At 36.6% G+C, this 27,164-nt stretch overlaps 1 protein-coding gene across 1 annotated transcript; it reads right to left on the bottom strand.

Annotated features, from left to right (window-relative positions):
• Positions 1-3,733: 3,733 nt before the first annotated feature.
• Positions 3,734-19,709, bottom strand: ABCD3 (ATP-binding cassette, sub-family D (ALD), member 3). The gene is made up of 22 exons (XM_010086612.1): positions 19,675-19,709; positions 18,204-18,302; positions 16,529-16,617; positions 15,859-15,928; positions 14,969-15,066; positions 14,186-14,309; positions 13,180-13,236; positions 11,808-11,950; positions 11,401-11,470; positions 10,883-10,952; positions 10,659-10,756; positions 10,489-10,580; positions 9,770-9,858; positions 9,622-9,694; positions 8,523-8,586; positions 8,031-8,108; positions 7,872-7,937; positions 7,680-7,769; positions 7,337-7,456; positions 6,804-6,908; positions 5,410-5,466; positions 3,734-4,621 (listed from the first exon to the last, which is right to left on the bottom strand). Exons 2-22 carry the CDS (start codon positions 18,276-18,278, stop codon positions 4,544-4,546), a joined length of 1,806 nt encoding a protein of 601 aa, XP_010084914.1. The 5' UTR covers positions 18,279-18,302; positions 19,675-19,709; the 3' UTR covers positions 3,734-4,543.
• Positions 19,710-27,164: the final 7,455 nt, after the last annotated feature.

The following is a 27,164-nucleotide window of genomic DNA, read 5'->3' as shown; positions in this document are numbered from 1 at the left end:
CCACCTCCCAAAACAGCTACACATCACTGATTGATACACCCAAGGAGCCTTTTCCCATGCTCATGAAAGGGGCTGGCACAAGCCAACTGGTACCTACACATAATAAAGAAACAAAAACATTATATGTAGAAATAAGTGTTTTGAACAGCAACTTTATAAGTAGAAATTTGAACTTGCACACTGTTGATTTTCTTCTTGACACATGAAAGTTGCAGTTTATTTTTTCTATAAAATCAAGATAACTTTTCCCCCCTACTATTTTTCACAGTTGGAGTTCAGGTGATCATTATAACGGACATTTCTATGGACATCTCATAGTATGTACAACAATTATATATACATTTTAATAATAGATTTTTATCTATCTTGATGATAGGACATCTTAATGTTTTTTCACATTTCTAGACCACTTCAGAACACCAAAGATTAGGTGAGACACTGGTATCTGTTGAGTCTGCAGAGAGATGAATCCCACAGAAGAATCACTAAATTAGTTCTTTCTCTCCAGTCCTAATCCATGGGATATTTCTTCTTTATAGATTTAAGAAACATGAAGATTGAATTCCTTATTCTGCAAAAGCATAATAAGTCATCTGTCAATACCAGATGTGATTTAATTAAAAAGCCTGTCAAGTGTGTGTCATGGTAGCACTCCATGCTGCCCTGTTTCTGACTAGTCATCTTCTCTAGTACACAGTACAGAGCTAATGAAGTGGCAATATATCCAAAATTTTTGTACAGTAGAAGTCACCTTCAAATGGTGCTAAAGTAATCCTAGATGTGGGCTGTCCAGCCAGGTGTGGCTACTCCACTCTATGTGTGCCACATTTGGGCAGGAAACATTCCTGCAACACGAGTACTGGCTAGGATGAAGCTTACACTGACAACTTTTCCCAGAAGATTTACAAGGGTCAGAAATAGGTTGGATTTCTGTGCGTTTTCTGATTTTTTTTTTTTGGTAAGAAAAATAGATCCATTATGCAGTGAAGTATACTTTGCCCTTGGGATAGAAGATGACAAGGTTCACAGTGGTGTTCTGTTCACCTTGCAGCTTATTCCAGTCTCACACTAGTTCTGTAGAAAGCACCATCACCTCCCAAAAAAACAGTCTTTGTCAAGAAAGCTTAATTTTTGCTGAGAAGGCATAGCTGTCTGGATTTTTAGTAAACATTCAGAAATACACACACACTCAAAACACAAAGATTAAGGAGCACTCAAAAGAATTACCATATTAAGCACTGATATTATGTTAACCTTATTCATGCCCACACCCTTCTAAAATCAATAAACTTGAAGGGAAAAGAAGTGGCCAGTGAACAAAGGAGAAAGAGGTAGAATCAGTGCAAACTTAAAACAGATCAATGCACCTATAATCCAGTGGCTCTAAGTACAATCTTCAAGTACTGAGCTCATGTTTTATGTTAAGCCTACAACTGGACGGTGTCATCTGGCTGACTCCAGGGTGAATTTCAGTTTTTAAAAGCTGAACACAAGTCAACCAGCTCATTAAGTAACTTGAGATTTGTTGAGTATGCATTCACTGTATTGTTACAAAATTCCTAATCACATCATCAAGAAACATAAAAAGGCTAGATATATGTTATCTTTAGTTTTATTATCATTTCAGAGGCACTTAATGTCTTACATTAATATAGCGCCATTTCCCCCTCCAAAGCACTTTACAGTATTTACATACAGGAATGTTTCCCACCACTGTTGAAATGCAGCCATCTGACTATTACCAGTACCATCTTCAAAGCACCAACAGTTTGAGACTGAAAATATTCATCAGTACTTTGTCTTACTAAGATAGAAGTTTGTACATTGGAACTCTGAGCTAACTTGTGCTATTAAAAAGACCTAAGAGCTAAAATACAGTATCACAGTGCAATTCTGCAACAGAACTGAGACTTGGATCATTTTAATCAGATTTTTTACAAACTTTCGTTAGACCAAGTCTATCTCAAAATATTTTAATGTAAGGCCTTTTAAGAACACCGTTCTAAAACATCACTCTTTTTTACACTTTCATTATATGCCTCTCTTACAATCAAGTGCAGAAGAATATTTTTCTTTCCTTCCTTCCAGTATATTTAGAAACACTAAGTCCTGGCCCTAAGGAGATACTAGCATCCTCAGTTTCAATGAACTTCATGGCATCTAAAGGCAAACCTATTCCTCCTTGGATATGGAGCTAATTTATTTTTTGTTGTTTTTAGTCTTTAAAATAAATCTGAGATTACACAACATTCTGTTATCAACCAATTGAATTATCAAGTACCTTGGGACTGGCTGCTGGGGTGCTATGTAAGTGTGCTGTGTATGGTTTTGCTTGTCAGTGTTAAAAATACATTAAAGTATCACAAGCTCACTACTCCACTGCAAAGTCTGCCCTAGTCACAAGGATAATAGCAACTTTCTCATTTTAGAGATTTTTTTTTCCTTTGTCTCTCTAAAACATCCCTTCCAAGGGAAGAAGTTGCATTTGTGCCGAGAACTTCCACCAAAAAAAAAAAAAAAAGCAGCTGTCATTCATATTTTTATGTTTATGATTTTAAAAAAGACTACCACCTCACTCACAGCATGCTGCTACCTGCTATGTTATGGTTGATGTGAGAATATGAGAACAGAAAAAAATTAGTAAAATGAGATATCTATCTGCCTTCTTGTGGACCAAGCACAAAAATTTATTTTGGTACCTTATTCCCTTGAATACACTACACTTCTGAGAGGCTTTTTTGATTTTCATTTCATACCATGAATCTACTGTGGTCACTAGATTCTTATACCAGGATAGCTGTTTCCATGTAAGTACTATGAAAGAAATGTAGTACTGTAGGTATGGGCAAGAACGATCGTAAAAGGAAAAAGTATTAACAGGTAGAAATTTCAACATGAAAGATGATGACTAATCAAATTGGGTAAAAACAGACAGCAGTGCATCCAAGTACATAACCATTTTGTAAAAAGCTGGTTTTGTTTTTAATCTAAACTTTTGATAAAAGATGCACAGAGAACATTTATTTGCATATTTTATGCATGCCTTCATGTAGTGCATTCCTATATTATATCTTATATGGAACACTAAAAAACTACTAGACCTTCACTGTACAACAGGTATTGTGAATTTTTGTTTTAAAGCCTAAACAGCAATTCAGTTTGAGTTATACCTTCCTATTCCCTGATCACAAAAATCACCTTGCTGTATTTATGTTTGTCAAAGTCACATGGCAACCACAGTAATAATTTGCATGGAAAAAACAGTTACAGTAAACTATTTAAACAGTTTGGTTTCTTCAAGGGGATTTGGCAGCTGGAACAAGAAAAACAGCAGGGACTAGATGTTCATAGACAACACTGAGAATCACTAGGGAATAATTTGTATCAGAAATCAAGAAACCTCATAACAAAGAAGAGAATAAATGGGAAGGATGAAAGCATCATTTTAGGCTTCACACCCTAGAAGACTATACAGGAAGTACCATTATAACTTTCAAACTCAGACCTGAAGGGCAGCTAAAACCATGAGGAGATCCCATTTTTTGCTGTACTGCAAGACTGAACACACGCAGGATAGACAACAGTCTGCTGTTTCACAGATTAACATTTATGAGTCCATCTAACCCCTACTGACTTCAAGAGAAATATTTCACTCACATTCTTTTCTGTTTCTACTTGTGGGAACCATTTGTTTCTTCAGAGTTGAAAACATGCACAGGATTGTTTGATACAAGGAATATCACTTCTCCCGTTTATTTTGGTCAGTCCTTTGCTCCCTCAACTGCCTCTCAACTCTTCATTACCATGGTATTTCTCTGACAGAAAAAGGGCAGCTGGGGTTGAGGACGGATGAAGCTCTCGCTAAACTGGGAGAGAACGGGATTGCTGAGCAGCAGAGAGAATTGCATGGACAGGCAGATGTTAAAGAGAATCCAAAACCCAGCAAAGAACAAGCTTAATTTTTTTTAGCAGAAGGAATTAGTTTTGTCTTTTAGGTTCAGTCCATCCTTTATCAGCAAGGGTGTACTGGCTACATCACAAGGCTTGGTCAAGGAAAAGGCTCCTTCATTTACCAGGGCACAGATTGAAGATGGGAGAATGTCCTGCACCATTGAGATAAACTGAGAAATATGCATAGAACAGAGCAAAAATCCAAGACTGCTTTGCAGGAACAAGAGAGGTAGCAACCCTAATTTTAACAGGGCTTTTCACTGAAGGGAAAGAAGGTCTACAAAAGTCAAATCAGCTGATTTCAAATGGTTTGCATCCCAGGATGAATCAGGTTACACTGATTTAAGCCCAATTTAATTTAGGCAGGTTTTTAAACCACAAGAATAAGGACATTCTTAGTACATATCAATAATTAAACCAACATATACACAATTAGCAATATCCTACATAATAGTAAACGCTTAACAGCTTGTTTTGGATTATCCTAGTTAATTTTTTTTAAAAAACAAGCTGAGTAGTTATATTGTACAATGTCTGCCATTCTACACACTTCTTGTAATCATCAGGCTCTGTAGAAGTTCAGTTCATGACTTTAAGATCCAAATTCAACTGTGTCTTCAGTTATTTTCTTGAACTCGTAGTTTCCTCTGCCATCCATATGCAAGTAAAACTGAAATAAAAGAACATACATATCAACCAGCTAAAAATCACCTGTCTATAAATGCCTAAATAAATTATATTTTAAAGTAGTTTTAATGCAAAATCTTAAACTCAGCTAGCCAGGGGGTAAGCTTCTCTCATCTCATGTTTCATTAAATTCAATTGCCTCTGGAAAAAAGTTAAACTGTTTTTGTTCATATCATCCATCAGTCTGCTAATGGCCATGCCTAGACTTAACACTGCATCTTGGGTTTTGTGACTATATACTTAAGGTACCCATTCATCCCTGTGTATTAATTCATCACTTTTCCCACACATACAGTCTGTCTGCAAAAAAAAAAGTAATAACAATAGCAAAATCTTATTTTGGAAGAAAAGAAGTCCACGTATAAGAGAGAAACTTTTTTTTTATGCATATCGGGTATCTTAAAAGCAAAAACTCCATGCTGTTCACTGGATTCTGGCTCAAAGGGGTTTTTTAGGCTAAGAAGATAGGCACCTAGTGAGCCTTTCATATTTTTTAGGCTACTTTTACAGACGCATTTAAGGATTTTTGGTTACTTTTCCCTCCATAACTAGAAGCATAAAAATATTTCAAATAGTGCAACTGGGTTATGACAGTGAAACCTTTTTAGAAAAAAAAAAAAAAAAACAAACAAAAAAAACCAACACACAGAACATGATCTATTTGGATGTAAAATGAGAACACCCTGAACTGTAAAGACAATTTAATAGAAAGTCAAACAACAAAACCCCTACCACCTACAGATAACCTTATCAAAAGCAAATACTACGTACATCATGATGTTTCCAGAGTGACTTTCTGTGGGAGACAGTGAAGAGAGTGATGCCAACCTACATGAAGAAAACACACGCAATAAAGTAGTTAATTCTTCTCATGGGTTAGGTGTTACTTGTTTTTCAGCATGCTATCAGCTGCAGAGCTTAAATTCATAAACACAAACTTCCAGACTTTATACATATGTAGCCTTAAGACAAGATTTTGCAGTAAAAGAAAAGCAGGAGGGATTTATATTTTTTAATTGATTTCACCATTTTTTTTGTTCCTAATGATTTCTCAAAATGTAGAATGAACTGGGCAAATGAGGTATGATAGGAGGCAGGTAAAACAACCAACATGACGAAAAGAATTCTACTCTAACAGCAAAAAAAAACAAAGCCACAAAAGCTATTAATGAATTATAAACTCAAAGTGACAATTTAAAGGTGAATAATTTTCCTGTGTTTCCTTGCAACTCAGTTAATTATACAACCCTAACAGCAGTACCAATTAAAGGACAAAATGGCTCTGATGACAACCCAAGGCAACATTTTTTCTTTCTGCATGGACAGCTTAACCAGGAATTCAATTTTTCAGTAACATGCATTAGCCACTTGTCAACAGTAACACTAAAACAAAGTACAAATGAACATTCAAATTAACAAAATAACAAGTATATGCAAAACAGGCTTAGAAAATTCTCAGGGTATTGATATTAATGTGGTAAAAGTAGTTCAAGAAATAATGTCCATTCTTCTGCAGAGTCCCCATCTAGTGTCAAATTAATATTACAGAAGTCTCTTTAAGTTCCCACTTCAAGTTTCAACACATATTTCAGTGGAGACACAGCTTTGCTCCATTACCATTCTGACAATACTGCTGCTCAATAATTAATGTTATTTCAAGCCCATTCTTTCACAGACCAGGGGTGTGAAATGGAATCTTACTGATATTTCACATGGCACTACGCAGAATCTGAAAAGGTGAATAAAAGAGGGAAAGGAAAAAGAAAACTACATTTAATATCATAATGTTTTCCCAGAGTGCTTGGCTTTTGATATCCCAAAATAGATGGAAATGTTAATTTCCAGCCTTTCACTTCTGTTGCCCTGGTCAAAAGAAACCTCTCGAACAACAAAGTGTAAAATTTTAGATTAATTGATCTTCACTTGACATTCTAAGAGTTTATCTGGAAAAGCTGGGTTACTTTCCAGTTAGTAAGAGTTTTCTGATATACAGAGGCCACATGTACATCTAAGTTATCCTAAGATGACAAAACAATTATTGAATCCTAGGTGCATTTTGTTTGCTTGTTTTTAATCTGCACTATGCATAAAGAAGAGTACACCTTGTATAACTTTAAGTTTCCTGGTAACATACAGAGTTATAATTCTGGAAACAAAGAGCTTACCTTTCGGCAGTGGCTATAAATGTAGCCTTCTACATCAACGCTAACAGCACTGGTGCATTCATCCAGAATTGCAAACTGAGGCTTATGATAAAATAACCTTGCCATCTGGAATGCAAACCAAAAAGCTACTGTGGATACAGAACTACAACCAATAATGCAGTGTTAGAAGTTAAACTAAGAATTAGTGTTCAAAAATTTACTGTAGCAAGGAATTTCTTTTAAGTTGGCATCCACTGAAGCCTGAAAATCTGAGAGCTGTATATTTACTTTTTTTTTTTTAAACAATTATTTTAGAACTTCTGTTTATATAACTGAAGTGTAAGGTGTGATAAAAGATCGACATTTCCTATTAAATTTAGAGTACAACAGGCACTATTTTAAGTTGCCTTCACAGTATTCAGGTATTTCACATTTGGGGAGTTTCTTCTTTACGCAGAATATTAATACTTAGTAAACAAAAATTGCTTACAATTCAGATTACATTATCAACCTATGTCCTGTATTTATTAAGTATTTATGCTTTTGAGACATACTGCCATTCTTTGTTTTTCTCCCCCGCTGAGTACATCCATCCAGTCCTGAACACTATCCCAGCCTCCTTCACGTTCCAAGATTTGACCCAGCTGGACATTATCCAAGTACTCCTTCAGCACCTTTTATTTAAACAGGAATGACAAATAGAGCTTAAGAGAACTTAATAAAGAAATTACTGAAAAAGGTTATAAAGGGTTATACTGTAATACTGGTATACTATCAACCCTGATAAATATTAAGAAACTAAATGTAGTGATTTTAATAGCAATTTCAGTATTTTGAAGTCTGAAGCATTACTCATCTTAAGTGAGACAAATAGTTAATGAACTACATTATCATTACCTGGTCAGAAATCCCTTTCTTTCTCTGATCTTCTAAAGTATCTGGATATATAACTTGATCTCTGAGCGTTCCAAGAGTCATATATGGTCTCTGAGATACAGTTAGAAACAGAAAGGTATGTCAAATATTTCTAAACATAGTCAAAGTAGGAAGAAAGAGAACACAATTGTCAATCAAAGTACTTTGTCTCACCTGGGGAACATAGAACAACTTTCCTCTTACAGGTTTTGTTAAACGCCCACCAAACAAAGGCCACAACTGCAACAAGAAAAAGGTTTAAACTTGACCAAAAAAGTCCAATTACAACAATGCTGTGGATTCTCCCCCATTTATTTAAAAAAGTTCCCTTACCTCACCAAGAACACGAAAAAGTGAGCTCTTCCCACACCCATTTGGCCCACAAATCAGAACATTTGCACCAGATCGAACCTAAAAATGCAAATCCAACACATTAAAAGGGTAGTGAGAAAGTATTGTTGAAAGCTTCTGCAAACAATAAGACAAGCTGGTATCCTTGTAGGCTTGTACACGGTACTTCCTGACATTACAATGAGTAATTTTCACCAATAAGTTTTCTTTTTCCAACTAGTTTCGCACCAACTGCAGCTGGAAGAAAACACACTTGTAACAATAAAAACATTTAGTGGGAAAACAGCTTATTGACTTTTTTTTTTAATAAACTAACATGATGATTAATTTTGTTAAAATCTAAGCATACCATATAAGCACCTATCCATTTCTGTCTGCAAATTTTTTAATAAATCAGATTACCTCTGAAATTATAATCTTCACTTTAAAATTTCATATGAATATAGTTTTCTATGATATTAAAAAAAACCTTACCTCAAAGTTAAGGTCTTGAATCAGAACATCTCCATTAGGTGTCACCAATGGAACATGATCAAACCTATTTGTATTGCAACATTAAAAAAAAAAGCAGTTGTCTAAAAGCAGCTAATACTACACGTGTACTCAGAGATTCAAGGAATAGGGCAAGACTTCAGCAGTACTTTATTCATTACACTGTCCCATTTTCCACATATTTACAGCTAAGGAAGTTCTTGAACTAAAAGTGGCACTTTAGTGTTTAACAGATATCTACAGATTTTTTTTTTCCCTTCATATATTTATTTTCTGAATCCTTCTAAGCCTTTGGTCTCCAAAACATCTTGTGGATATAAACCTACATTTAAGGGTGCACTTCATTTTAAACCTGCTAGTGGAAGTGTATTCCGTTAGTTCTAGGATACACAATGAATGACTTCTCTGCTCACCTCCTCCATGCTTTTAATTTTTTTTAAATACATTAATAAAAAAAAGCTCTATCATCTCCTTTTTCCTTTCCCTCTTCCTTCCCCCTTTCCCTTCCACTCCACTATTTGCTTTCCACATTGGCCAGACTGAGGCTATTTAATCTCTTAACTGGCTTTACTTTATGCCTTTAAGTAGTACTACTATGTCAATACTCTGTTCCTCAGATTGCAAAGAACTGAGGAATCGATTGCTACTTGAGTATGTGAACTGTCCAAGCACACAGAAATACAAGCAAATATTTTGAAACTGAATACAGACTTGCCCCTGATTTTTACAGCTGAATTATATCATGGAATAAAATCTGTAACCAACATTCTTTCTAAGAAGAAATTTGATAAAGTGTTAACAAAATGTCATATTCCCAAGGACAGCTGGAAACATTTCCAAAAAGGCTAAGTCCAGACAGCATATTATGTCTTCTGCTAACATGAGAGAACAAGGATTGACTTACAGAAGAGAAATACTGAGTGGGAGTGAGGTGGAATTATTTGTAAATAAACTACAATACAACAGGAATTGCATATTGTAACAATGTGCAATAAAGTCTCTATTAATAGTGGTAGGGGGAAAGACTTAAAAACCAGACTATGATAAAAATATTGAAGTTGTGGAAACTTTGTAAACATACTTGATAAGGTTATCAGTGTTGATAATTTCTCCAGATCCAGGTATCAAAGGCAAAGCTTGCTTTTTCTCTGCATCTTAAATTAAGAGAAAAGTATTAGAGACTGGAGCACTACACAGAGATGTACCTATTGCATATTTGCCACATCTACCTTTTTCTTGTGATACCATAGTACGCTGGTATTTGCCACTGTTCAAGTCCTTCAGAACCTGCATTAATTCTGTAATTCGAGCTGTGAAACTAAATAATAAAAAAAAAAAAAAGAACGATAAGTAATCAACTGCAGAAGTTTTAGAAATCTATAGAAGCTCTAATGAGTACTCTGTTAAACTGGCAAAATGATAGTTACTCGACTCAGCACAGAAACAGAATGTTTACATTTTATAGCTGCTATGAGGTTGTCCAATATCCAGTATTTACAAGAACCTTTTCCTGTAATAACCAAACAGTTGATAACTTCTCTTCTTAAAATGAAAAAAACCCCAAAACAAAATAAAAAACAAAATAACAACAACAAAAAAACCCACACCAAAAAAAACCCACACCCAAAAAACAACACACCATCAGTTTGGTAAATAATCAATACATAATTGATTTACAAGTATTTGACAATGTATTTTCAATTAAACATTCAAACTGTATGCTGCTACTATTCAGATAGGAAATCACTACTGGACATAATTAGCACATCTTCAGATATGTTTTCAGCATAAAATGTTTTTAATTTGTAGATGTTTAGGGTGCTGCAATGAACAAAGCACATAAGCTCATTTTGCTTTAATTCTACAGTTAGTTTCTTAAAATGAGATGAGAAACAGCAGCAACATAACTTTAAGAAAGATTATTTTACACAATTACTATTAAGCTTACCCAGCCAATCTTGTCATTTCACGGCCTGCTAGGACTATTCTGCCCAAAGCCTGAGACATTCTCAGTAACATTCTTCCACTTTGGTAGTAATCCTGGAGAAGAAGAAAGTTTCTTTATGTGGACTAACAAAATGTAAATTTAGGAAGTTGTTTTAATTCTCTTCTACTTACCTCCAAAAGTTCTGCATGAGTACTATTCTGATGACGAGGATCAGCCAGGTTCAAAAATGGACGACTAACAACAAGGTAACCAACCACAGTGGCAAGGTCTGCAGTTTAAAAGTAAATATTAAGCTACACATTAATTGAAGAAATAAGAAAAAAGAGAATTCTCATGTAAAAAGTTTAGCACTTTGCTGTTTATAGCAATCCATTAACACTGGACAAACACTTACATTTGGCAATGATAGTATCAATGAAACCCATAGAGAACCGGAACAGGATGAAGTTATGCAAATGTTCCACCTGGAAAGTTACAAAAGAAAATAGCTCAGACTATATCAGTACCTGGTTTACCATCTTTTATTATTTTACAGAAGTTTGATTACAAATACAGTTATTTTTTAGTAAGTCAGAGATTCCTCAACAGCCGTCACCTAACTGTGACGAGCACTGCACATGTGTCCCTGCTGGCAAAGACTTGCTCCCTAGATCAAAACAACCTACGCTTGAAATTAAGCAGCAAAATAAGAGTAATTGTGGTGGGTGAAAAGGAGGTAAGCAGCAAGAGAAAAGACCATTCTATTAGAAAGTTGTGTTCTGCCTATAGCCTACTAATTTATTTTTAAGTCTAATGACTGTAACAGCATAACCATCAAGCCACTATTATTCAATTTCTATATGTCAAGAATCAGCATGATAAAAATTATTGAAGTTTTTCTTAAAATGTTTTTAAAAATAAAAGAAGTCTTACCAGTTTACGAAAGGTTTTGTGAATAGTCTGTTTTTCTCTCAAGTTTCCATTATAAAAAGCAATTTCTTCACTAAAAAACCAACAAACAAAGAACGCAACTTCATTTTGTTAAAGACAGTCTTTGAAAAAAGTCAGCCATAAACTACAGGAATATAGTTCTTTCGGTTACCTTATGAAATAAGAGTTTCTACTTTTTCACAGCAATAGAACATAAGCTTATTATACCCCAGATACAGTTTGTCTTTTGAATATAAGGCACAGAGGAATTTAACAATAACCTACATAAAGATGTAAACACTTTGCTCAGAACTGATAGCACCAGACTTTCCAAATATATTTTAACATACAGCTTCCATTTACACCACAGTATTACTTTGTCACATCTTGCTATCCAAGTAAATCTATACCTGTTCGTAATAAGCCGTGAGTTGACATATCTGTACTCCCCTTCATATTTTTGCTCTATAATGGTCATCTTGCCAATTGGTCTCCTTAAACGTGTAAGGAAAAAACCTGAGATAATCAAATACGCCATCATGCTAGCTGGGCCCTGTGAGTATAAAAAAAGAAAGAAGCTTACCATCTAGATAGTCTCAAATTGCAACATCTGTAGACAAAATGCTCAGAAAGCATGAATCCCTTGATTCTCACCTCCCATGTGTCTACCTTACCAATTAAATTACCCTCGCAATTCCCATTATGTTCCTTTCTTTTGTGTTGTACTGTTTTGCTAATTTTACTAGTTCTCTGTCCCCAGATGCGCTTCCCATTTCAGCCTTCTACTAATTTTTATCAGCACTCAGTGCGATCTCCATGTCCTACTGTCCTAGCTTATTTCATTAATAATTTCATGGTCCTTTCTCATTTCCTCCCCTTCATTTCCACCTACTTATTTTTCTCTATATTTGCTACATTGCCATAGCAGTCAATATTTCAATCCCTTTCCCTTCTTTGATCCATACGTCTCAAACACATTTCCTGCTTCTCTGAAGCAGTCCTGGTAGGCATCTCCTATCCTTCAGGATCCAAAGCTTCAATGGATCAAGGTTCTCATATTACTGAAGCGTGGCATGGCATAAAACCAAAAGCATAAACTGAATTTGGCATAAATTGCCAATAAACTAAGTATATTATAATTAAGTATTACAGAGAGCAATGCAAAGATATCCGAGACTGGAAAAATAACCTCGGTTCAGCTAAGCCTTACTGCAGTCTCTTTCTACAAAATCTACACCATGATTTTGTGTCCCTGAGCTACCTCTTGTCAAACCTTTAATATTTCTGATAATGTATTATTTTACTACGCTGAAGAAGTATTTCTGTAATGATTCAGCTTACTGGGGAGGTAGGGGCGTTGAGAGAGAATGTAATGGTCATACAGTTCTGTGCAGGAAATGGCTCTCTTTTACAGAGGCTGCAAAGAAACAGAAAACTTATTTTCTCCCTTAAACGGAAGTCACACAAGATATAGGCAGCCAGAAGGGTACTGTGCTAGATGGGATTCCCAAGTAACTGCTAGAAGAAAATAAAGAACTCCCTTGTTTCTTAAGGTAATTGATAGAGTGCCTGCAAATTCTGGTTTTTATTTTGCTTGCCTCAAGATAGAGAGCACTAAAGCATAAAAAACATTAACTGTAAAAGCATATTTTCAGTATATCCCTTATGGATGAATCTATAATAATAAACATCTAGAGTTTTCCTCAGACTCCAAATAGGTACACAGCTATAACCAAAGAAGGGAAAAATCATTTATAATGCTGAGAACAGCACTCAATTTACCTGAGCTCCTATTGCACTTGTTAGCTTGAAGATATACAAAACTATATCCAAGAAGGGCTGTAAGAGAAGCATAGGAAAAAAAAGCATTAGAACACTAATATAACACAAATATAAAATGGTTCAGAAACCAGCAACCACCCCAAGAACAGCTATAGCTCTGCATTAAAAGCACAATGCTGGTTAACCTGCTATACAAACTCAATGCTAAAACAACAGCAAACTCAGCCACACAATATCTTCCTGAAAACATTAATTCAAGAATTGAACATAAAAGCATCATGTTCTTCACATAAAGTACATACCGTATAAAAAAAATACTTCACTATTTTAGGTCTGGAAGAATACCGCTCACTAAGCAAAGCTGGACTAGACCCCATGATTACTTCTTAACTGAAGTACCCGATAGAAACCATATTCCAATTTGAAAGCATCCTGTTCCATACACTCTCTCTCAAAGCTAGAACAGCTGAACTACAGGTTTTGTAGCCAGAAATTTTTGAAGGCATCAATTTGTATTTTGCTTTATACTTCTGCTTGTATGAACCACATAGTATAAAAAAAAAATTTAGTCTAAAAATTTCAACAGTATTCTACTTCTTTACCTAAACCCACTAAAATCTACACCAGAACCAGAGGGAAATGATTATTCAACCAAACCTCTCTACCCAAAATAATATTTGTATGTAACTGAAAGGTAGTAATTGGTTTTCTTCTGGAACCTAACTAGCTGGGAAAGCATACTCATCACTGTTCAACTGCAAAAGAACGTGGCAAGTTCTTTAAAAGGAAACTTAATACAAATTATAACAATCCACAACTGTGCTTTAGCAGAGGTTGTGGAAACCACAGAGAGTGTGAAATGATATAATATTATAAACATTATAAAAAAAATTTAGCACCATACTTCAAGCAATACACACATAAATGCAAGCAACTGTTTTGAGCTCTGACATCACATCCTAAACATCCACCGCTATTACTCAAAGTTCTCTCTGAAAAGACTTACCTTGCTAAGGTTTGAATACAGGTCCACTACACTGTTACAGAACTTTTCCACATCCTGTGTGAGGAGTTGATCTGGATTAGCTATTCTGTTGTCCAAGTTTCCCATTTTGTAGTAAGTATAAGCTCTAAAACAAAACAATAGGCAGAAAAAAAATAATTATCTGGGATCTTAAATAACTGGAACCCCCCTGCTTCATACAGCTGAGATGGAAAGTAGTGCAAACATTAAATGACTGTATGGAGCCAACATAGCTTGTGCTTCTGCCTGACTAAATCCACATTATATCCTACAGAACTGTTTAGGCTCCAGGATGTCTTAGTTGAAGCTCAGGCCCATGCTGCTCTATGAACTGCTGCTGCTGCACTCTAGAGTTAGAAAACCCTCACAAACTCTGTATCAGCACACCCGAAAACCAAAGTTCAGTGCAGAAGGATATAAGCATCTGGTCAAGTTCATGCATCCAATTCAGTCTGCAGGATTATTAGCACTATAAGAAAGCAACTGAAGTACTTTGGAAGCTGGCCCAGTAATGGAAGCAGTACAATGCATTATCTTCTCCCCAGCTGAGCCAACTTTGCTCTCTTTGTATCTATGCCGCATACAACCCCGATAAGCCACTCATCCTTAACTGTAAGTTAATTGCAACCAAAAGCCTTTTCTAAACAATATACCGAACCTATTAAGCACCTTGCTATCTTCTTACTATGTATGTAAAATAATTTGGTTTAATTTTAATAAAATTATATTTTTAAAACACTTAGACGTTAACAAGGTGTTACTTACTTAAGATACTCCTCATAGAGGTATCTGGTAAGTCTTACTCGGAAGCAAAGTTTCAATTCATTTAGACCATACTTCAGGAAGTTATTCACCAAAGAGATCTAAAATGAGAGACAGTATTTCATTATTTCATAGAATCATACAATGGTTTGGGTTGGAAGGGACCTTAAAGATCATCTAGTTCCAACCCCCCTGCCATGGGCAGGGACACCTCCCACTAGAGCAGGTTGCTCAAAGCCTCATCCAGCCTGGCCTTGAACACCTCCAGGGATGGGGCATCCACAGCTTCTCTGGGCAACCCGTTCCAGTGCCTCACCACCCTCACAGGAAAAGATTTCTTCCTAATATCTAATCTAAATCTACCCTCTTTCAGCTTAAAATCATTACCTGTCATCCTAACATTACACTCCCTGATCAAGAGTGCCTCCACATCTCTCCTGTAGCCCCCTTTAAGTACTGGAAGGCTTCTCTAAGGTCTCCCCGGAGCCTTCTCTCCTCCAGGCTGAACAACCCCAACTCTCTCAGCCGGTCCTTGTACAGGAGGTGTTCCAGCCCTCTATCTTCATGGCCCTCCTCTGGACTTGCTCCAACAGGTCCATGTCCTTCTCATTTTGGGGACCCCAGAGCTGAACACAGTACTGCAGGTGGGGTCCCACAAGAGTGGAGTAGAGGGGGAGCATCACCTCCCTCAACCTGCTGGTCACGCTTCACCATGCTGACAAAGTCTCCCACACACTGGAGCCAGAAAATGAAATGTGTCTTAATATAGACCTGCACATAAAACAACTAATTTCCATGTGTTTTAACATAATCATTTGAGATCTTTTCCTCAAATTCTTAATTTACATTTAAAATATGTTCTACTAAAAGGCTGGCACAAGAAAAGCACTTACAGCAGGCATTGCGGCAATGAAGTTGAACAAGTATTTCTTGAAGTCTTTTCTGCTGCGGCCAATGATAGCACTGTAAATGACCATCAGCTAAAAGTTAGTTACAAGAGAAACAAGAAAGAATAAACTAGAATGTCTTAAGAGGATAAATTCTCAGTGGACCGCACAGAGAAAAAAACAAAAATCATCATGGAAACCTGTAGTATCAGCTGTAGAACCAAGTATGACAGACTTCAGTAAGTTAAGTGGTAAGCGACAGACTAAGCAATTATCTCCCTTCTGCTCGTACAGCAACTGCAGGCATTAAGGGCTCAGAAATTCATGGTCACAGAATACCACTTCCTTTCCTTCTTTGTTTTCATTGATTTTCACAAGAGAGAAACAAAACAGTCCTTCTGTTCTACAAAGCATTGAAAGTCTCTCCTGAAATACAATATAATTTAAAATTTACACTTCAAGACAAACTCTAATTGTGTCCAACAGCAGAAAAACAGTTAATTTTTTTTTCTTTAAAAAAAAATATAGGGATCCCTGCCAAAAAAATTACAACTATACCAGTTTTCCAACTGTTTTATATAAATAAGCAAGCTATAAAGCATCTGCGTTCTGACACAGACTACTTTCCCTGTTAAACACAAGAAAGAATGTTTAGAAGTAACAGGTTTATAGATACCTTTCAATGACTGTTCCATTTTGAATCATCCAAATATCACAATACGTGCGGAGTACTAGCATCACAGCAATAAGCAGTAAATAACCTGTCTAGTACAAAACCAGAAGTGCAACAGTTAAACAATGGATAAAATTAACCTCTTTTTTCTAACCATATCTAGCAGAGAGGTATTACCCTGCTGCCCTCAGCTAATGTAATATTTGCATACCTTGCAGGAAACACATTAGCATTTTTATTAAAAATACTGTTCACATTTTTATGGAGAAAGTTTGGCTTTTAGAAAGCTGCATTTGATTGATACATATACCGGATACATCCTCTAAGATGGAGGACTGCAGGGATACAGAAGTTACTGCTATTCTGAGACACTTTTCTGCCATAAGCATAGGGTCATATAGGTTGCAAGGGACCTCTGAAGGTCACCTATTCCAACTCCTCACTCAAAACAAGGCCACTAGTAACTAGTCACCAGTCAGGCCTTGTACCATTGATAAAAACCTTTAAACCCAGCAGTCCAGCCACTTTTCCATCCCTCTCATTGTTCACTCACCCAGCCAATTCAGTTTGGCTGTCAGGGTACTAGGGGAGACCTTAGTCTCAAGGGCTTGCTAAAATCAAAATATTCAACATCCTCTGTTCTTCCCTTATCCACACAGCCAGTCATCTCATCACTGAATGCAATCAGGTTAGTAAGGCATGATCTGCCATTCATAAATCCAGGCTGGGTGGCTGCAGTCACCTTTTTGTCCTTCATGTGGCAGGAGTTAGCTTCCAGGAAGCCTTGCTCACAGCCTTACTAGGAACATGGTGAGGCTGACCAACCTGTAGCTTCCAACATACTCGCTTTTGAAGATGGAAGTGATGTTTGGGTTTTTGGGGGACTATCAATAACCTTTTCTGACAGCCATGACCTTCTGAAGCTGAGGGAGGCCACCTCTGTCAGTCCTCAGAGGCATTCCCATCCACACTTCTCATTCACAGCAAGCAAGTACACAGAAGGTAGCTGTTGAAGATCCTTGTTCATCCAGCCTAGCTGGCTGCAATGCTTGCTCTACATTCTGTACATTGGAATTCATTGCTCTTGTGCCCAATGTCTGTTGAAGTTCTAACATATTATAGTTCATCACTTAAGTTCTGAGCTCAGCCAATGTTCTTTAAAAAAAAATAAGTGTTCTGGAAAACATGGGAAACATGCTGAGGCAAACAATTTAATCTTGCTAAATTCTAGTCTGCATAGCTTTCCTGCAATTATGCTAATAGACTTTTTGACAAATTCACTTTCTAATAAGGGTTGGCCTAGATATAAGTTACAAAAGCAAAATTATGGATGAACAGAATACTATTTAAAGATAGGAATGTGCACAGAGAAGTGCACCTTGCATCAAATCAAACAAAACCCAGATGCCCTTTTAAAAGCTATGCTACAGATAGTAGTTGTTAGCTGACAGTTAATGGCTTATCTTGTAACTGAAACCAGAACACAACTTTTTAGGGATCTAACAACTGAACACACATATTGATTTTTATATTAATATATTGCTATTTTAAAGCAGGTAGTACAATGTAGTCCTATTCAAGTAAGGCATATGTTTTTGTTTAAAGTCTGATATAATTACAAAGTAAAACTTGACTCCAAAAATGCTCATTTTCATTTGTTACTACAAGCAATGCTTACCTCTTTACAAAGTGTTCTAGGGACCATTATTTTCAGGATTCGACATATTCTTGCAATAAATACTCTGTCCACCATTGCTCGCTCCTTCTTTCCCTCTTTCTGCTTCACATAGAACAAGCAAAACAAGAAAAGTGAGATTTTTTTTGTTATGTATTATTTAAATGTTGACGTGTTATTTTCCCTATCCAAGTTATTTACAGCTACCTTCCTTCTGCAGCATTTGCAATACTTCCCTCCAATTTAAAACTTGCTCACACAACTTAAACTGCAAAAATAGGGAGCATAAGAAGTCCTAAGTAAGGGAACTAAGCTGTCAAAACACATTACAACAGAAAGTAACTGCCATGATAGAAAATAATATTTCATATCTATGTCAAAAGTGACACATAAACAATGCATACTACAGTGTTAAAACATTCAACTACAAGTTGTAATGCAATGTCATAACATTGTTTGTCTCTAGAAGACACCATCAGCCACTATTTTTAAAGATGCCTTCCATCATTTGTCTAGACCACCAATGGTTTAAACTCCTTGACTGTACAGGCCAAACTTGATCCCAGTTAAATCAGAATTTGTTATTCCTTTACTTCTGAAAAACAGTGCAAAACACTCCCAGTGAGCTAAATCTACCAGGTGGAAAACCCCTCCTACACCCAAACACTTTTCATGTGGGTCAACTGCATTTGTTTACTTCATATAACCCTATCTTCTGTCCTGACCAACCTGAACACTTTTCAACAAGCTAATGGTCCAGGTATCTCTTCTTTCTTTCCTTTGTTTGCTTGCTTTCCTTTCACAGTTGTGACATAAGGATTCAGTCCTGAAAACAGACTAGAAGGGCACATGTGTACTTAAGCCCTGTCTAATCAACCTAATCCCACAACCTTCACTTCCCAAAACTCATGTGAAGCATAAATTAGCAATGCCTATAGTAATACTGTAACATACTCAGACAGAAAACCTGGCAGAAAAAACTAGGGAGACAGGATAAGGAAGACAAAGGCAGTAGCCTGTGATTCACCATTAATCAACTCAGACAACCGTATCAAGCACACTATTTTTTTTTTTTTATTTCCAAGGCTGACTAAACCACAGGAACTTGCACAAGGAGCCCAACTTAATCTCTTCGCTTACTGCCTATATATTCAACATGATGGGTAACAAATGCAAGCTCTGAGCCCCAGCAAACACAAATTTACTCTGAATGCTCTGTGAATAAGCCTACACGTGTTTTTCATGGGATGAAGTCAGCTATAGCTCTGTCCTTTTCAAAAAAACTATGTGAACACAAGCTATGGATTAAAATTCAAGCCAGAGAGGATGTTATATGGTAGATGACAAAAATATTTTAATTAAAAACTATTTGCACCACAGTCATCATTCTGTCCAAAATAAAACTACAATTACAGGACTGAATATCAGTATTATTTAAAACTACTAAAAATATATCACATGAAGAAAGAATTACCTCATTGTTCTGCAATGCTTGTTTTCCACTTCTTTTACTGTAGAGGAAAAAATTAAGTATTTTACTTGTTATTAACACACATTTCTTTGTCTTGATCTCTACACAGAAGAGACAAAAATGAAAGCTTGAAAGAAATAGAAAGGGATATAATCCCAAAGTAGTACAGTCTCTTCACAGGAGGGCTACCTTTTATGTCAAACTTAGGTGCTGTTTTTATACTACTTCAATGAAACCTTACTCCTTCCAACATTCAGTTTCATGTATTTTTTAAGCCTCCTTCTTTCATTTCCAAGTTTTGCTTTAACTTGGCTTCTATACCATGAGCTCCCAGTGTTTTTAGGTTTCTAACGCGCACTTGGCAAGCATGGCTACATGGTTCCACGGACCACAAATGAGAACTACGTGAACACATATTCAGCAATTCAAGCAACCCAACTTTGATGTTTCGCGCTATCCACATAAACCAAACAGATTTTGTTTGCATTGCATTTGACTTTCAAATAACACATTCTACTACACAAAGATTATTTGCTCATAAACATCCACTGCAGGGGAAAAAGAGTCAGATCTTGTGAAACCACGTTGCTGCAAAGGTGTGCATTGGAAGGGGAGCTGGTTTTTATTCTGTCCTTTTTCCTTCCCCACCATCTTACAGAACAGTTAGAGGAAGAATATTTATCAACTAGTGCTAAACAAACATTCGAAAGATCAATGCTATTCTTCCTCTCCTTTTAAGAAAGGCAAACTGACATACGAGATAGTTACTTTGTCTTTCATTGAAGCACCAGAGAAGCACATGAAGCTGTTGGGAGAGCTTATGCATCTATGTAGTTTAAAAGTGACAGTTAACCATATCAAATTGTAACCTACCATTTCTCAACCATCATACTAAAATATTGAGAGCAGGCTGCCTTAAAACGACAATACCGATACGCTTTCAAGACAGCACCTAGGGAATTCCAAGCAAGCAGATTCTGTGTATGGCACTGCTCCTTCTGCCTACAACATCAAAACAACTGCTGGCTGCCACACCACCAGTCACTCCCCAACTTTATCAACAGCATCATTTCACACCTGTGTTTAAAGCTCTGCAAAGAAAATACCTAGGATAAAACCATGCCAATTTTAATTTATGCTTATTAGAAAGATCTATGAATGTCACTGAACAATGAAGAGAAATAATTATTATGGAAGGAACAGGCAAGGTAGCAGAGGAATATAAGAAAAGAAGGGAAGGAGGAGTCCACGAAACTGAGAAGGGAGAGACAGTAGTTTAACAAGAACTTAATTACAGGTAACGGTGAGGTGGAAGCCTGAGATGAGAATATTAAAATCTTGTAAAACTACTTGTACAAAAGACAGAACAAAGAACATGAAGGGCAGCAAAGGGCAGATTGGGAGAGAGATAACTTAATAAAGTTCAGAAGAGACACAACACTTAGGCCATGATGGAAGTACATCTGCAGAAAAGGTAACAGTGTGCAAAGTCTAAGAAACAATCTAGTTAGAAACTACATCCTGGTGACAAGGAACAATGTATTGCTGGTACAAGAAACTTCTCAATACATCTTGTAACTTTTCAAAGTGCAGAAGATCTACCTATTTTTTTAAAAGTGTCCTTGAGTATGGATCAGTCCAATCACATCTGGTTTGGGACTAGGAGAAAAGTAGTATTCTTAGGTGTGAATAAGTCATGACCAAACTATGTGGGTATTGCCCTAGATTATTCACGACTTGCAGTAATGCAAAATGAAAGCACACTGCTTTTCCAGATAGGCTATAATAATTCCTAGCTCTGTTGCTGCAAAGCCTGCCAATGTTTGAAGCCACAATACTCATAATATACAACGATTTCATCTTTAAAGGGATCAGAAGTGATACATTAAAATAGTAATATATTAAGAAGATAAGGCTCAGAATTATTCTGGCAGTTTAATGCCTTTGATGTATTTATTCATACATTTTTCCTACAGTACCTGTTGGAAGGAATTCAGTAGCTGAAACTCCTGAACTGAGCTGAAAATGTTTATCCATTAAAGGACTGTTCAGAAATTGCGATCTCATTATTGTGAACTCACATTTAATTAGAATTTATGAAGTCTAAGATAAAAACAGAATATTTGTAAATTCAAAACCTAATGAAAAAAAAGTTTTAACAGTGTTTTGTTCTCCTTTCCTAAAAAAATTTGATGCAAGCTCAAAACAAGACTAATACTTCAATAAGAAAGGAAACAACCTTATATATGAAGTATGAATTATCTAGAAACAGAAAAATAAATGTAGCTACATAGCTCCAAAAATATTGCTCTTGCTATTAAAAAAAAAAAAAAAAAAAAAACAAACATTGTTATTTTAACAAGTAAAACCATTTTTCTTGCAACAAAAGACTATGCCGTAGCTCTGCCTGGAATAAAACTTCCACAGGCCAATTACTGCAGAACTTTTTCTTCTCAAGAGTCTCATCGTTTCAGCCCAATACCTACCAGCACTACTCCAGACTCCATTATAATACTGTAAAACTTTGTGAGAATTGTGGTTGCATTCTCAGTGAATTTAAAGACTAAATAACACCCTCAATTAATCAGCAAGAATACAACAGACTACCTGGTTACAGCAGAGAGCTCTAACATTTGGAATAGATTCAAGCTCTCTATTTTTCCAGACCTCTGATTTACTTAATGCTGAAGCATCACAAGCCTTCTCGGTGAAGGAAGGTGCTACATGCTGTCCAAATTCTTTACTGCAAGTAACTCCTCTGGTATAGGGGCCATTGTTGAACACCACAGTGTATAAGGACTGCTTGGAACAGAAACATATGGCTACTTTTCACTGCAATGTTAACTTTAGTAACTACCCTATACACACGTATCCTTCTTCAGTTAAGCTGTGCTTTTTACTATCACAGAAGTGCCTTGAGGCTCAAGTGCTACTGATGCTTGACTTGGTGATGTGGTAGGGTAACAGCTGTGGTACAGCTCGCATTAGTACAATTCATCACATGCTTGTTCAACCAATATTACTACAATTCAGGCAGCTACTACCAAATTGCAGAAGAGCTCTAATTTTGATCTTTAATGTAGTTACTCTCACTTCATCACAAGGTACTCACAATGAAACTCTTCCCTGAGCATATGTATTGAGGCTGAAGCTGGACTGGCTGGAACAATGAAAGATCCTGAAGTAAAAACAACTTCCAGACTGTCTGAATGGGAGTAGCACTGGATTCAGCAGTGATGTGGAACGTGTCCCATAGGGAATACATTTCTGTTCCTCTCTACCTCGAAGTCAGAACTGTGCAGAGACCATTCACCATTCATTTCTCCCCTTTTGCTTTTATATGAGAAAGTCCCAAGATTTTTCTCCTGCTCTCCCCTGGATTTGGATTGCTTTTTTACTTCCAGTCATCGGTTCCCCTAAGGCATTAGATTTTATCAAAAAGACTTCAATAGTTACATTACAGATACTAAGAAAAATACAGGACCCTACTTTAGGTAACCAAAAAAAAAAAAAAAAAAAGGTATGGTGACAAAATAAAACTGCAACAACAAATATTCAAAAGACAACTTTATGGCAAGAATAAAAAAAAGTATGGTATACACCATAAAGCAATCTCATCCAAGAAAGCAAATAATTACATTTTTGAATTTATGAATGCCTAACTTTGCAGCTTAAAAACAATAACACGATTTTAAACTGAACCATGACAGTTAACATATGGAGAGAATATTTTGAAAGCATGAGTCAAGCACAAATTAATACAGGAACATTTACTTAATAATTTACAAATAAGTATTGGTCACAGCACTAAGTCTTTGGGTTTAACTCTATTTCCATACCAGTGAAGCTATTCTCTCTAAAGAAACATGCAACAATGGTGGTTACTCAAAAAAGGATCATTCTCAACACTACTGAAGAAGAAAGTGATTTGAGAAACTGCAAAAAGCCTTCAAGAGGCCCTTGAGCCTAGTTACTGAAAATTCTTTGGTATTTATTAGCAAACAGGAAAAGGTTCAAGGATCACTGTCTCCAGAAACACCTGTCTCCTTCCAGAACAAAGTTCAGTGGAAGCAATCTACACTCAGCTATGACTAACGACAGGGAACTGGAGATGAAGAGAGAGATAAGCAAGACTTCCAGTTTTATAAGATGAAGGGTTTGAAAATGTTATGTTGCGCTTAACTGCAAAAAAGCTCGAAGTTTCAGATCATGCTACCTTCCTTCCGTAAAGTAGGATGACTAGCTTCTGCCCAGCACAGTGTAAAGGAAGAATATCTGGTTTAGGGGTAAGTGGAGCTTTTCAAAGAGTTGTTACTTCTAAGTAACCTATGTATTTGTATTTTGCAAACCTTGCACACTAGAATGGCACTGGGCAATTTTGGTATCTTAAAAAAAAAACCACACAAGATAATAGATTTTGTAATAGTTCATGATTATTTTGCAGTTTTCAGGTCCGTTTCGCAGTCAAGATGCTACTGTGACATTGGAAAGACAGAACACAATTCAAATGACTAAAGATGGCACACAACAGTATATACCCTGTTACAGCCTGAAGAAATAACAGCTATAATGAGAAAAGTACAGTGTCACTCACAGCACACTCACTGGTAGACATCGCTTCATATTTCATGCCCCACATACAGGAACAGAGAGCAACAGCACAGTTATTTCAGGTCAAGGGCAGCAACCTTACTCAGAAGCCTGGGCACAGTCCAAAAGCATGCCCATTTACGCAGCATGCCCTGAGCGCACACAGAAGGCAAGAGCACTATTTTCTTGGCTCTAGGTTGGTGGCTAGTTGTAGCATAACCAAAAATAATGTGTGGGGAATGCATTCAGGCAATCAAGAAGGGGACTCTGAGAAGGTCAGAGACAGCCATGTCACTGCAGCTGGGGGCTCTGAATTACTATGCACTGCTAAAGCTCAAAAAGTTTCTACAAGCATTTGAGAAGAAGGCAACAAGGCAGAACTGCAGTAGAGGAAATTCTAAGTTTCTGGAGAAGTCCACATCTCAATAACAAAGTAAAGAAAAACCTTAGAGCTACCAGTTTTTCCATAAGCTTGTGCTCTGGCCTGAGCTGTAGCTCTCCCTCACGGATAACAATGGAAGAAGACTGCTAGCTAGATCCCTGCAAAGTGAAAAACAAAATAGTTTCACAATGTTACACACACTTACACTAGGTTCTGGCTTAGACAGCAATCATTTTATGCAACTTAATAAGAGAGAAACCACTAATTAACTACCTAGGCCCAAATCAAAGGCAGTCTGAATGCCAGGAGCAGGGCTGAGTCATCTGGTTTCCCCTGTCTTCATACCCTCCGGCTGAAGACAGGGTTTCTGAGCCCCAGGCATGTTTTTCTACAAGATTGGATTTTAGACGAGTTTTCTAGTAATCCTCTCTGTATGTTTTGGGTTTGTTTGTTTGTTTTTGTTTGTTTTTTTTTTTAAATGCTAGTGCACATCCAGCAAGTAGTAGACTGAACACATTCACATTCTAAACAAACCTGCTTGAATGCAGTTGTGTAGAGTTTGTTGGGGTTTTTTTTGACACCTGCCACCTTTTAACAAAGCTGCATGGGTTTCCTTTAAAGCTTCCACATACAGGGAAGCAGGAAGCAGTCTACTAGTCTGAAGTAATGTAATTTCACCCTTCTTGTCAAACGGTCAGAGCGGACTCAAATAAAAAAGTCCCTTAATGTAAAGTACACTGGCTAGGCTCACCCAAACATCTTCAGAACCTAAAGAAATGAGGTAAATTAACCTAAAGAAATGAGGTAAATTAACATAAGATAATAACATCCTAGGTACACAAAAACAGAATAAAAATGCATTACTTGCTTCAAGTTACAACTGCCAACTGTTTAAGCTTCTGTGTTATGTTTGAAAACTCCTCCAAACATTTGAACACACATCTATCACTTCTGAAGGTACTTGTATCAATCACCGCTGAACCATAGGCTCAGGGGCAGTCCAGCTGACGACATAAGCAGAACATCTACTTCCACTCTGTCAGAAGAAAAAGGCTGAGAAGCCCAATGACAGTCAAGCGTAGAGGTCATGCATCACCTAAGATGAACTGTGTAAACCTTATTTGATATAGACTGTGTCAACAACTCTATTGACCTCTCTCAACTCAAACGAGCCTTTCCCCTAGTTTTAGCCACGTCTAAGCTCTAAAGCCCCAATCACACATTTTTCTTCTCTTACGCATTTTTTTTCTCCACAGGGGGGATGCCAAACACCTGGGTTTCAGAAGTTCAATTTATACAAAATTAAATGTCCATACCCTAGCATCCTGGACATGGCTGGGTGATAGGAAGGGCCAGTGTGTCTGGGAGCAGATTCCAAAATCTTTTATTTTGCCACCTTTACACATATTACAAGTTCCTTCCTATTAACTCCATTCTGTTTCTTCCCTTTCCCCAGTCTTGCAGTTCCAAGTACCCTAACTACCTCCTATTACTCCGTTCCAAGTACCCTAACTACCTCCTATTACTCCATTCAGTGCCTTCTTCCAGCAGAAAGCTGTATGAGTTAAATATCTTCTTTTTGAAAGTAATCCAAATTGATTCTCCACTTGCATAAGTACTTTATTTTAAACTACACGGATACCCAGGAACAATCTCACTAGAGGGATAATGGACAATATCCAGCTCCTTTATGTAACACCCCTTAAGTTTTACTTCTGAAGCAATCAAATCTTAAGTAACTATTCTACTGCTTCTTGTTTGAGGCAGTAATGTCTAATATTCAAGACAAAGCTCATGAAACAGATATGTGATTAGATTTTTGTGGATGAAAGGTAACATACAACTTCATTTAATTTCACACAGGTTGCATATTACAGGCTTCTTTTTTTTTTCCATTTTACAATCTTATTCTGTATAACCTATTCAGCATTTATCATCTTTCTGAGTGTTTATATTTAATATGGGTTTAGTGTCTTTGTTTAAAGAACTACAAGGTTCAGGTGAACCAAATTGGAGAAGCAGAAGTGTAAAGGTTGGGGGGCAAGTAGTTGAAGAGGGGCTCAGCATTTCAACTATTTTGGCCTTTTTTTTTTTAATATGGCACAAATATGAACTACAATTCCCACTCCTGCATAATCAGTAAGGTCGAGACCATTTGCATTCAATTAAAATAGTAATTCGTAGCAACAAACTGCTATCCCCTAGTAACAGAAGCTGTTAAAAGAGAAACATTCATTGTTTGTGTTTGCACACAACCAGATAGTACTTGCATTACAGCACAGAACATCATTTAGCAAAATAAAGATTAGTTCAAAGTTTAATTTTAATACTTTTTATTACTTGAAAAAAAAAAAAATCCATTCCAAAAATCAGTCTTTTCAGACCTTGCTCAGTAATAAAGTCTCGGGCATTAAACTTTTTTCTTGATTTTAACTAGCAGGAGACAAAGTACAAAGAATACTGATATGAGTTCTGCTGGTTTTCCTTCATTCTTCCACTCTATAAATCTTTCTCCAATACG

This window comes from Pterocles gutturalis, unplaced genomic scaffold (assembly GCF_000699245.1).
Source record: "Pterocles gutturalis isolate BGI_N339 unplaced genomic scaffold, ASM69924v1 scaffold13481, whole genome shotgun sequence".
Taxonomy (NCBI): domain Eukaryota; kingdom Metazoa; phylum Chordata; class Aves; order Pterocliformes; family Pteroclidae; genus Pterocles; species Pterocles gutturalis.
This window is presented reverse-complemented; position numbering and strand designations above follow the sequence as displayed.

Excerpts from the sequence above, each read along its gene's own strand:
- ABCD3 (XM_010086612.1), bottom strand. The coding sequence starts at position 18,278 with ATGGTGGACAGAGTATTTATTGCAAGAATATGTCGAATCCTGAAAATA. Across the intron at positions 8,587-9,621 it reads AACACTGATAACCTTATCAA|GTTTGATCATGTTCCATTGG; the intron begins GTATGTTTACAA and ends CAATACAAATAG. Across the intron at positions 8,109-8,522 it reads TTCAAGACCTTAACTTTGAG|GTTCGATCTGGTGCAAATGT; the intron begins GTAAGGTTTTTT and ends TTGCATTTTTAG.